Source organism: Monodelphis domestica, chromosome 7 (genome assembly GCF_027887165.1).
Source record: "Monodelphis domestica isolate mMonDom1 chromosome 7, mMonDom1.pri, whole genome shotgun sequence".
NCBI classification, from domain to species: Eukaryota; Metazoa; Chordata; class Mammalia; order Didelphimorphia; family Didelphidae; genus Monodelphis; species Monodelphis domestica.
Genome location: NC_077233.1, coordinates 142,141,489 through 142,153,700, shown reverse-complemented (window position 1 = coordinate 142,153,700; position 12,212 = coordinate 142,141,489). Strand labels below are relative to the sequence as shown.

The 12,212-nt window shown below is 36.5% G+C and overlaps 1 protein-coding gene, 1 long non-coding RNA gene and 1 pseudogene across 4 annotated transcripts in view; 2 read left to right on the top strand and 1 right to left on the bottom strand.

Annotated features, from left to right (window-relative positions):
* Nucleotides 1-12,212, bottom strand: part of LMF1 (lipase maturation factor 1) — a 915,352-nt gene that overhangs the window by 808,146 nt on the left and 94,994 nt on the right. For all 3 annotated transcript variants that reach the window (XM_007499282.3, XM_001373637.4, XM_056805702.1), the window contains exon 2: nt 11,379-11,688. In XM_007499282.3, coding sequence (XP_007499344.1) covers nt 11,379-11,688 — 310 coding nt within the window. The remainder of the gene's footprint in view (nt 1-11,378; nt 11,689-12,212) is intronic.
* Nucleotides 824-6,268, top strand: LOC130455527 (uncharacterized). Its single transcript, XR_008913546.1, has 2 exons — nt 824-990; nt 5,658-6,268. It is a non-coding gene; the product is annotated as an uncharacterized LOC130455527 (long non-coding RNA).
* On the top strand, nt 6,331-7,160 carry LOC103102930 (pachytene checkpoint protein 2 homolog; annotated as a pseudogene).

The following is a 12,212-nucleotide window of genomic DNA, read 5'->3' as shown; positions in this document are numbered from 1 at the left end:
TATATAAATAGAAATAAAAAAATATCATCCATTCAGAAACCACTAGTTATCTAAAATTATTTCTGAAGACCCCTTAGAATTACCATTTAAATTCTTAGCTCATTAAATTCTCCAATGGTTGCACATAATTTACCAGTTTTGTTGAAATCCATCCATCATCATCTACAATTTACAAAGCAAAAATAGAAAAAAAAGGCTTTTTTTAATATGGGCTTATTCAATAATATTTGTTCAGTATAGTTATAGGGGAAAGGTAACAGAATATAACAGTAGTTAAAACACAGTAGACTAACTGATTCAGTGTAACAGAATAGTATTGAATACATTAATATATAAACTCAAAACATCAAAATTAAATCTTAAACAAAACAATCACCAAAATACAATAAGATACAGAGACTTTCATTTAAAAAAAAAAGAGTCTGAAAAGGCTTAAAATTTCACCTCCAGATACTTTAAGGTTCCTTTTTTTAAAATTCAGATCCCTATTATCAGCACTATGGGATCTCACACAGCAAGGGAGAACATGGGTTTTAGGAATCTCAAACTAGGCAGGCCCAAATGGCAAAGAGTTACAAGGAGATGAAGTTCTTCCCTGAATCTCAGGCAAGATAAGTGAAAGGATCAGTGTACTCATGAAAAAATACCCTAAAGCTGGAAGCTGTGTGAAATAGGTAATGCACCTCTCTTTCATAGAATATGTCATGCTTGTAATCAACTTCCTATATGGAAGACTAACTTCCATCTTCCCTTCCCCGCCAAGTCCCCTACCCCATGGAGGCTAAAGGAAAGAACACGCCAGTTTTTACCAGTTGGTTTTCAATTCTGAAGACACAGAGGCAGTTACCAGCAGCCTGGGAACTGGGGCTGGGGCTGGATAAGCGATCTGGGTCGAGAAGGTCAGGAGGAAGTAGTATCAGCAACATCAGAGTCAGCAGTAAGGAACTAGGAATGAAGGATAAATGAGGAACAAAGGACTCAAGCAGTTGGGTAAGAGAAGTTCATCTCTTCTTTGCCAAGAGTCCCCCGGCTAAAAATAGACTGTTCAGTAGGGAGAGCAAGAAACCTGGCAAAAAGTAGGAAAAGAAAAATGCAGCAGCTCCAAAGAGAGTTGGAGTTTGAGAGGGTGGGTAGGGTGGGCAGGAGAAACATAGCTTAAAAAAATTATGTAGGCTATATTTTAAAAAATTGAGAGTTTCTCGTCCCTTTTGGTCACCAACTGTAAATTAAATCTTTAATAATAAAAATATTATATTTTAAGAGATTTATTAATGATCTTTAGAAATTAGGGAATAAAGAAGACACAAAATAAAGACCACATGCCCATGGCTGATCAGTGAGCTCAAACACCTATCTTACCACCATGAAGCTCAGGACAGGAAGTAAAGAGCTGGGATGTTTCATGTCCCCATCTAATATCCCTTATCTACAGGAAGTACGTAATGACAGAAAGTCAGTGGGCTGCTGGGAAATGTAGTTCTTTTTTTAGGGTAACAGATTTTAAATTATACAATTTGGTGCATATATGTTTAGTACTGATATTTTTTCATTGTCTATACTGCCTCTTATTGAGATGTAATTACCTTTCTTATCTCTTTTAATAAAATCTATTTTTGCTTTAGCTTTGTCTGAGATCACAGTTGCTACTCCTGCCTTCTTTGTCTCAGTTGAAGCCAAAAGATTCTGCTTCAGCCTCTTATCTTTACTCTGTGTGCATCTACCTGACTCAAATGTGTTCCTTGTAAAAAACATATGATAGGATTTTTGTTTTGAATCCATTCTGCTATTCACTTCCATTTTATGGGTGAGCTCATCCTATTTATATTCACAGTTATGATTAGCATCTATGTATTCCCCTCCATCTACATTGCTACTTTTAATCCTGATCTTCCTCCTTTTATTCATTTCCTCCACTCCAGTGTTTTCCTTTTAATCACTTCTCCCTTTCTATCTTTCCCCTTCCCTTATATTAATTGACTTCCCACCACTTCCCTTCTTATCCTCTTACTAATTCTCTATAGGATCTTTAAATGAACCTCCTTGCAACTTCTCCCTCCCTTATATTACTCCCCTCCCCACCACCCCCTTTCTTATTCACATTCTACTTCTCTATAGTGTAAGATAGGATTCTATATCCTAGTGAACTTGGATATTCTTCCCTCTTTAAGTGAATTCCAATGAAAGTAAAGTTTAAGTATTACCCAGTACCACCCTCATTCTCCACTGCACTGTAATAACTGTTTTCCCCCAAATGCCTCTTAATGTGAAATAATTTACCCCATTTTATTTCTCTCTTCCCATTTCTCTTAGTACATTCTATTTCATCCTTGGGTTTTTTTAGCATATCATCCTAAACAGCTTACTGCCATACCCTCTATGTATACTTCTTCTAACTACTATGATAATGATGACGATTTTGAAGAGCTACCAATATCATTTTTCCATACAGGAATATAAACAATTTGACCTTATTTTAGTCCTTACATTTTTTCTCTTTCTTATTTACCTTTTTATGATGCTCTTGAATTTTGTATTTGAACATCAAATTTTCTATTTAAGTTCAGTCCTTTCCTCCGAAATGATTGGAAATCTACTGTTTAATTAAATGACCATACTTTTCCCTCAAAGAATATACTCAGTTTTGCTGGGTAGGTGGTTCTTGGTTGTAAACCTAGTTCCCTTGTGTTCTGTCTTCTAGTCCATCAATGTGAAAATTGCCAGAGCCTATGTAATTCTGAATTGGAACTCCATGATATCTGAATTGTTTCTTTCTGGCTCCTTGTAGTATTTTCACCTTGACCTAGGAGCTCTTGAACGACGCTATAACATTTCTGTGAGTTGTCATTTGTAGATTTATTGCAGATGGTGATCTGTAGATTCTCTAAATACCTATTTTACCCTTCTGTTCAAGAATATCAGGGCAGGTTTCTTGGATAATTTCTTACAATATGATGTCTAAACTTTTCTGGTCATGACTTTCAGGTAGTCCAATAATTCTTAAGTTGTCTCTCCTCTATATATTTTCCAGGTCGTTTTTTTTTTCAATGTGATATTTCATATTGTCTTATTTTTTTCATTCTTTTGATTTCGTTTTATTGTTTCTTGATGTCTTGTGAAGTCATTCACTTCTGTTTGAATAATTCCAATTTTTAAAGACTTAATTTCTTCCATGAGGTTTTGATCCTCCTTTTTAATATGTTCCATTCTACTTTTCATGATACTCTTTTCTCCTCTGGGTATTTTTTTTTCATCTCTTTTTCCAGTAGGACAATTCTGTTTTTTAAGAGACTTTTTCTTTCTTTGGATTTTTATGTCTCTTTTTCCATTTCACCAATTTTGCTTCATAAGCTTTTATTCTCTTTTTCCCATTTTTTCTTCAACCTCTCTTACTTATTTTTTAATTCTTTTTTGAGTTCTTCCAAAGTATGAGAAAATTTCCATTTTTTGTTTTTGGTTTTTTTTTTTTAAGTTTTGCTTGTAGCTGCTTGGATCTCCTCATCTGTTGTTGGTTTTGTTCTTTGTTCATTTTTCCTGTATAAGTTTTTGAAAGTTACATCTTTTTTTTCTGTTGTTTGCTCATTTTCTCAAGTCTTTTACATTTTTTGCCTGTGGACTAAGGATTCTGCAAGTTGCTTGCCAATTCTCTCTCTGCTGTTTTGCAAAATCAGACAGGATGAGTTAATTTGCCCTGGGTCCAACTCTTAAATGCACTCAACCACTGAAGATTGAGCATGCCCAGCCAGATGGACTTTTGGTTCTCACTTTGGGCTGGTGCCAGGGCCTGGGATTTCAAGGGGAGGATCTAAGATATTCTTTTGATATTATATCCCCTTCCCCAGATCCTGAAGTTAGACTACACTCAATCACAGAACCTAGGGCAGTAGGCAGGGGAAGGAAGGGAAGGGAGAAGGTTTACCAGCATGTCTCTGTCTGCAGTCTTGCTTCTGGTTCCAACTTATCCCATGAAAATCAACTCTCTCTCTATCTATCTTTCAAATTGTGTTGAGTGAGAGAGCCCCAAGTCTCCTTGCTGTTGGGTTTGGATTCCTATATTTTTGAAGATAGGTAGGAAAGGATAATCACAGTGGTTTGGGCTTTTGCTACTAAACCATCATCTTGATTCCACCCTATTCTAAAATTGTTTTTAATTGGGGAAAAAAGGGGGTAACATATATAAGAACACCTAAAAGGTAGAGAGGAATACACTCATAATTTCAGAAGAAGGAAACATCAAATTGGAGAATCAGGATAAATATCATATATAAAATGGCAAAGGAATCAAGCTTTGAAGGAAGCTAAAATTCTTTGAGGCAATAATGAAGTGCCTTTCAAGAATCAGAGACAACTGTACAAAAACACAGATATTAGAGATGGAATGTCATGTATAGGAATGATAAACAAAGTCTGTTTGACTGAATCACAAAGTGTGCAAAGAACAATGATCAATAAACCTATAAAAAGATACTGGAACTAGATGGCAAAGAGCTTTAAAAAGTAAAACAAAAGAGTTTACATTTTATCAAAGGAGCAAAAAAGAATCACTGAATGTTCAAAAACTTTAATATCAGTTCTTCAAGTGTGGAAAATGAATTGAAGACAGTATGAACTAGAAGTTGGGAGAAACTCTTCAAAAATTCCAAGTGTTTTATGTTTATTAAGAGGTTCTTATAATAATATTTTAGACTTATTCCTTAAACCCAATCCTTAAGATCTAAGGAACTGAGTTAATTATTTTCTCAGCATTATAATCCTTAGTCATGGAGGATTGAAACAGAGATGAGTTAAATAGTCTAAGGTTTACTTTTTGGTGAATTCCATACAAACCAATATCAAGAAGGATATATAGCAGTTTGGAACAAATGGACTGCTTTTTTGTTATGTATATTGTTGTTTTTATTAAGTTGGGTTTACCCCCAGAGGCAGGAATTGGCAGTATTCCCAGTAGACTGAGCTTCAGGACATTTGGATAGCCTGTAAGGCTATAGTACCTTGGGGGGGGGGGGGGAAATCAAGTCATCTTTTCTATAATCTTTTGCTCTTTCATGGATCTAAGAGGTTGGGAGCTTGGTTTCTGGTAAGGATAGGACCAGTGATATAACTTTACTGATAGAATCACTGATAGAACAAAACTGTATATTTAGGTGGGCCATGTCAACACTTAGCAAAAAACAGATTTTTCCGCAACATGAGTATGAACACATTTTTTCCTTATCACTACTCCCCTATCCTTTTTCTTTGATCAAAGGACTTAATTCATCCATATAATTTTACAGGTTTAGGATAAAACATATAATGTCCCCTAGCATGTTCATTTAGCCTATTTCCTTGAGTTAACAGGTTTCATTGAGGGTTGGAATTAACTTCTTATAGACTAGACATTTTTGGCCACAAATTACTAATTACCTCAAACATTGACAGCTTGGGGTAGAGAAAATAGAGGAACAAGGGTGATGGAAGTGGTTTCCAAATTGAACACTTCTGTAATGCCAGTTATAGGGACAAAGGTGTAGTTGGTAATAGCAAGAAAGTTTTACAGCTCAAGACAACATCAATATGGCTATTAAGGGAAAAAATATTTTTGTGTCTAGTCCAGTTTTGTTAAAAACTATAGAAAAAAGGGAAAGGCTCTTTAACCTTAGCTTTACTTCCCATCCTAGACAATTTGGAAAAATCATATACCTGAAAACCGAAGAGGACTTAGAAACAGAGGTGATGTTATGACCATGTTGGAGAGCTGGAATAAGAGGAAGAGGGAAGGTATCGTCATGAATCCTTCTACCCTGAATGTGAATAATTCAAGGATGGATAATGGGAACACCAGAGAAACTTGGAATCATTTCACCTTAGACCAGAAAATGTGGTTTCATTTGTATGTGAGTAGATATTGCCATGAAGGAAAGACGGTAGCTGAGGGACCAGATTATACAGAACAAGTCACGAAGCCAAAAAAGAAGAGATATCTCAGACCAAGAGACAAGTTGTAAGCTAGAAGATTATAAATCCTTAGCTTTGTCATTTAGATGTAATTTTGGAATAGATATCCTTTTAGTCCTTCTGGTTCTGGTAGTAAGTTTTAAGCTCCCAATTGCTCTCCTCCAGGCTTCATATTCATTTAGCCTATAGCTCTTCTATACATTCAGATTGTTTTATTATCTTAGCAACCACTATTTTCACTCTGGAGTTGGTTGTCTATTATTTTTGTTTTAAGTAATTTTTTAAAAATTAATCTCTATTTCTTTGTTTGTTACATTAAAATGCCCAGGTAACATGTTACACTCTCTCCTTTCACTACCTGCATTAGAGAAGGAATCATTTAACAAAGGGATATATGTATAAGTTAAGTCACAGTTGCTTAACTATGTGACAACAACCTTGTTATTTTCTGATAAAAATGTTGATAGCAACCTCATAGCCTGGAACAGAGTTGTTCTTCTACATGGGCCTCCAGGAACTGGGAAAACATCTTTATGTAAAGCATTAGCAGAGAAATTGACAATTAGACTTTCATGCAGGTATCAATATGGCCAGTTGATTGAGATAAATAGTCATAGCCTTTTCTCTAAGTGGTTTTCAGAGAGTGGTAAACTTGTAACGAAGATGTTCCAGAAGATTCAAGAGTTAATTGATGATAAAGAAGCCCTTGTGTTTGTGCTGATTGATGAGGTGGAAAGCCTCACAGCAGCCCGTAATGCCTGTAGGGCAAGCACAGAACCTTCAGATGCAATCCGGGTTGTCAATGCTGTTTTGACACAAATTGATCAGATTAAAAGGCATTCAAATGTTGTTATATTGACTACTTCAAATATTACTGAGAAAATTGACATGGTCTTTATAGACAGAGCTGATATAAAACAATACATAGGGCCTCCATCTACTGCAGCTATTTTCAAAATTTATCTTTCCTGTTTAGATGAACTAATGAAGTGTCAAATAATATACCCTCGGCAACAGCTTTTGACTCTCCAAGAACTAGAAATGATTGGTTTTGTTGAAAATAATGTATCAAAGCTGAGTCTACTATTAAGTGAAATTTCAAGCAGAGTGAAGGATATGGAATTTAAAGACATTTACTGCCCCTCCTAGGGCAGCTCTCCAGCCTCTGACCCCCACCTGACACCCAGCTCTCACTTGTGGCTCCCAGTAGCTGCTAGCATGCGGCAGTGGCCACACCCCGGGCAATGGCTTCGACAGGCCGGCCAAACCTTGTGAGGGTAGCCATCGGGTCGTCGACCCCTGATGAACCAGGGCTTTGCTCACCCAGCATGTGAAGACTGCTTTGGCCGAACAGATGGAAGAAACCAATAAGAAGTTGCAACGCATGAGATGGTGATGCAGCAAAGCACTGTGGAGTGCTCAGGGCGTGTTGGAGCACAAAAGACAACATGGCCATCCAATGCAGCTGAGGAAGTCTCCAGGTGTAACGACTTTTCGTGCCACTGGACCCAGGCTTCCAACGCCAAGAGAATGGGACTGTCTCTGTGCATCGACTTTTCCACTTAAATCTTCACGCACAAGTGTCTTTGTGCACTAAAACGCACAAAGACAATCGTCATCCTCGGTTACCGAGAGACTACTACTACTATATGTATGTGTGTGTGTGTGTGTGTGTGTGTGTGTGTGTGTGTGTGTGTAAAACTATGTCTTGTTTAGTTCTATTTATAAGTTCTTTATATATTTGATGAGTATTATTTACTAAAAGATGTTTTTTATTACATGGTTCATTGATTCTCCCTCAATCCTGAACTTTCATTCAGTGCCAGCACAGACCTGGTCTAAGATACCAGACAAATAGTTATGAAGACCTAAGCTAGTATGATACTTATGTGAGTGGGATAAAAAGGGAAAGTATATGAGACATATCACAGAGGTGTAATCAGTGGGACTTGGCAACTCATTGGAAGAAAGCAACTCATTGAAAGAAAGAACTCAGGTTGTGAACCTAGATGACTGAATGAATTATGGAACCTCTGATGGGAAAGTTAAAAAATGGAGACCATAAAGGAGAAAAGAAAACTTGTTCTAATTTTGACATATTGAGTCTGAGGTGCCTATAGAGAATCCATTTGGATACCTCCAATAAGAAACTGATGATTCAGGACTAGAGGCCAAAAGACAAAACGGAACTGAATTTATAGATATGGGAGTCGTCTTCATGATTCCATCTGAGCAAATGAAATTGCATAGAAATAGAATGTAGAGATGAAAGAGAAAAGGGCCTAGGACAAAGCCCTGAGGTATTCCATACCTACGATAACGATCAAAGAAGATGTTAGTGAAAAGGAAGGGGAAAGAATCATACAGACCTGTATGAAAGGAAGGAGAGATCAGAGCAAGAAAACTAAAGGAAGAAAAGGTGTTGGGAAGCAGAGAGTCTATAACAATGATGGCAAACCTATGGCACATGAGCCAAAGATGGCACGCAGAGCACTCTCTGTGGGCATGCACACCCCCTTCCCCAAGTTTGTTACTAGAAAGGCAGAGGGACTCAAGCGGGACTGCTCCCCTCGACCTCTCCATTGCACCTGATGACATTTTTTCACATCACCCATCCATCTGCCCAGCAGCCCAATGGGAATACACGGTGGGTAAGAAGGGCAGCCCATAGGCAGCAGAGCTGGAGGGGAGCAGATCTCTCAGGCCACTCCCCTCCCCTCTCTCTACACTAGCTGAGGACATTTCTCACTTCATCCACCCCTCCTTCCAACAGCTCAATGGGAGCACTTCCTCCCTCTCCTGTGTGTGCTGGCAGGGGACAGGGGGCAGAGAGGAGAAAGGAGGGCAGGCATGGCACACAGTCTCTGGGTGGTGTCGGGCATGGCACACAGTCTCTGGGGATAAGGTGGGAGAAAGGTCCGGCTCTCCATCTTGAAAAAGTCTGCCATCACTGGTCTATAATATCATGCAATAAAGACAGGATGGATAGGGACTGAAAGGAATGGAAATTTGCACATACCTTGAAATTTACTAAAGAGTTTTTGTGGTATAGTAGAAAAAAGCACTGAACTTAAAGAATCAGAAGTTTTAAGTCCTATCACTGGCTCTGGAATTAATAGGCACTGTGATAATGGGCAAATTATTCCTCCTCTACACCTTAGTTTCCTACATGTAAAATGAGAAATTCAAGTAAATGATCTTTAAGTTCTCTTCTACTTCAAATTCCTTTCATTTAATAATTGTAAGTTTTATGATTCTAAATTCTCAAAATCTTATTTTATTTTTACTTAAATGTCAATCCTCCAAATTGTCATCAATATCATCACAATTCCTTATATTTTGAAACAATGGAAACCACCTTACACACACACAAAAAAAAATAGATAAGTTTGTATTCTCTATGTCACACAGAGAAAACAAACAACCTTCCTCACTTTTGAAACAAAACAACAGTAGCTATTTGAGAGTCTTTAAATTGGCACATATTGCAAAATGCTACTTTTTTCTTCTTCTTGGCAGCAATTCAGTTACTCTGGAAGAATGTTACACCTCTACCTCCTGTGGAGAAAAGGTCACACCTTTGCTGTAATATGCTTATTACTGAAAGTTGAAGAGAAGGGTAGAGGGGGAGAAAAGTGTGGTACATTAGCAAGATCAGAGTAAGACTATGAAGAATGAGCAATGAAGGTAATAACTGAAAGAGAACAGACTTTCTCACCACATACAATTAGAGGTGGTGGTGGTAAAAAAAGGTCCTCATGTTAATTCTGTATTAAAAATACAAGGAAATGAGGGGCTAGAGTAGAATTTATTATGCCTCTGGTGAATTCAAAAAAGTCAGCTGTGGTGGTTTGACAACCATGATCTCAGCCAAGGCAATAATAAAAATTTAAATATTCTAGATCTATAAGGGTTTTCTGCCCTTCTTCTGGCCTATAAAAATGTAAACACATGATAAGAACTTTAACAATAATTATTAAATTACCATATCCAACTAAAAAGTCAATTTTCATTATAAAAACAGAATAGTTTATGAAAAAAAAAAGATCTTGGAGGCATGATGATAATGGTAATGATAATGATGATAGTAATAACTAACATCTATTTGTTGCTTACTATGTATCAGGTAAGCACTTTGCAATTATTATATCATTTGAAGCTCACAACAATCCCAAGAGGCAGGTGGTATTTTTATCCCCATTTTGTGGATATGGAAATTGAGGTAAACTAGTTAAGTGACTTGCCCAGGGTTATACATCTAGAAAGTATCTAAGGCTAGATTTGAACTCAGATATTTCCAACTCAGCACTCTATCTATTGTACCATGTATCAATGGCCTATGAAAAATCATTTCTATATTATACTTCTGAAAAGAGAGTTAACTTATTTGTGCCTGTGAGGGAATCTATGCTCTCCAGCTTCAGTATTTGATAGGAACTATGATTTCATCTATATGATTCTTATATGATATCACATAATCTCAAAGTCTAGAATAATCTCAGAGCCACTATATCTAATGCTTATCTGAATAAAGAGCCCCAATTCAACATGAATGAATGAAGAAGAAGACCATTGTATGGAGCACTATGTCAAGCCCTGGAATTGCAAATAGAAAAATAAGGCAGGTTCTGCACTGAAGGATTTCACTTTCTAATAGGAAGAGACAACACAAATAAGAAATTTCAGCTGCAAATTTGATTATTAACAAATGGTCATTTAAACTACTAGAATACCCTGAGTGATGAAGTTTTCTACACTCCAAGGCAGCCCAATCCATTACTGTATAAAGTTGTAAGTAATCTTTTTTTTTTTAAACATAAAACTTAAATGTGTGGGAGTCTTCATGACTTCCACTCATTTCTCCTAGTTCTATCATTTGAAGTCAAGTAGAACAAGTCCAATCTCACTTTTTCCATGATATCCCTTCAGATATTCTTATATTCCCATCATTTCCCACCTCTTTCCATGGCTTCTTTCTGTAAGTTAGGTTATCTTTCTTAGTTTAAATGATCCTCATAAGGCACGATTCTGGCTATCCTCTTTAAGAAACTGTTCAGTTTCTCACCTGCCCCATCTAAAATAAGGCTACTGCTCTTTGAACAATAGGCATACAGTTTGTGGTCAGGATTTTCACCTTTATTAGGACCAAAAGAGTATGCATTCTGATGATATAGATTTTAAGATTATAGCATCATTCTTCATGACAAATAAGAGGCATCAGGAACTGGAAGGAAAAATGTTTTCAATACTAAGTTGGAAATATTTCATCTCATTCAAAACATACATGCAAATGAAAAAAAGAATCACAAAAAAGATCTCACAAAGAGAAAATATAGTTCAACTTATATGGGACATATGATATTAGGAGAATAGTTAAATATAGCAATTTTCAAAGATCACAGATTCGGGGATAGTAGAAAAAGGGTGCTATTTATTCCACTTACCAGATCTGTCCTACATGGGCCAGCGAAAAGTAGAGAATCCAGAGTATAGCCATGAGAATCATATTTGCACAACTAGTTATTATTATGAAAGCTGAAACTCCTAGACCAAGAAGAGATATTGAATCCAAGATGGAGTCCATATATGACCAATCCAGGAACCAAATGATTGTTGGAGAAAAACTGAAGGAATCCCAGGCAGATTTACCTCTGAAGTACTGCTGAATTTGCTTTAGGTACAGTTTGCTTGGCAGGAGTCCTTTTTCTCCAATCAATTGTTTATTCTGATTATAAGCCACCAAGAATGCCACAACTGTAAAGGAAACACAATTAAAGAGGGAATATGAAATATGAATTAAAACCAGCTATTTCAAGCCAATGAGAACTGCTCAGATGTGTAAATAAAATGAGACAGTACAAATGGAAAACAAAAACTACTGGTCAGAATTTTTAGCCCTTGGTTTTAAGAAATTCTGAAGTTGTTGAAAAATCTTAAGTAGAGGACAGATAACAAGTCAGAAAGGAATGATAGGTTGAATAAGCTCTTCTTTCCAAAGCAGATAAACTACAGTTTTAGCTTAACATATTTTAACTTATCAACCACTTAGAAAATATTATTTTGGGGGATATGGAAGAGCTCCTAAAATTTCTTATTATATTGAAGACAACCCAATCAAAAGTTCTGTCACCTTTCTTTCAAAAGAGAACTGACTCAGAAATCCTTGAATATAGAACTTGGTCTTCATTTTTTACTTCTTTAATTATAATCACAAGACATTTTGATGACTTTACTATAGAACTTCAATGGAGTTACCTAAGATTACTTAAAGTTCATTA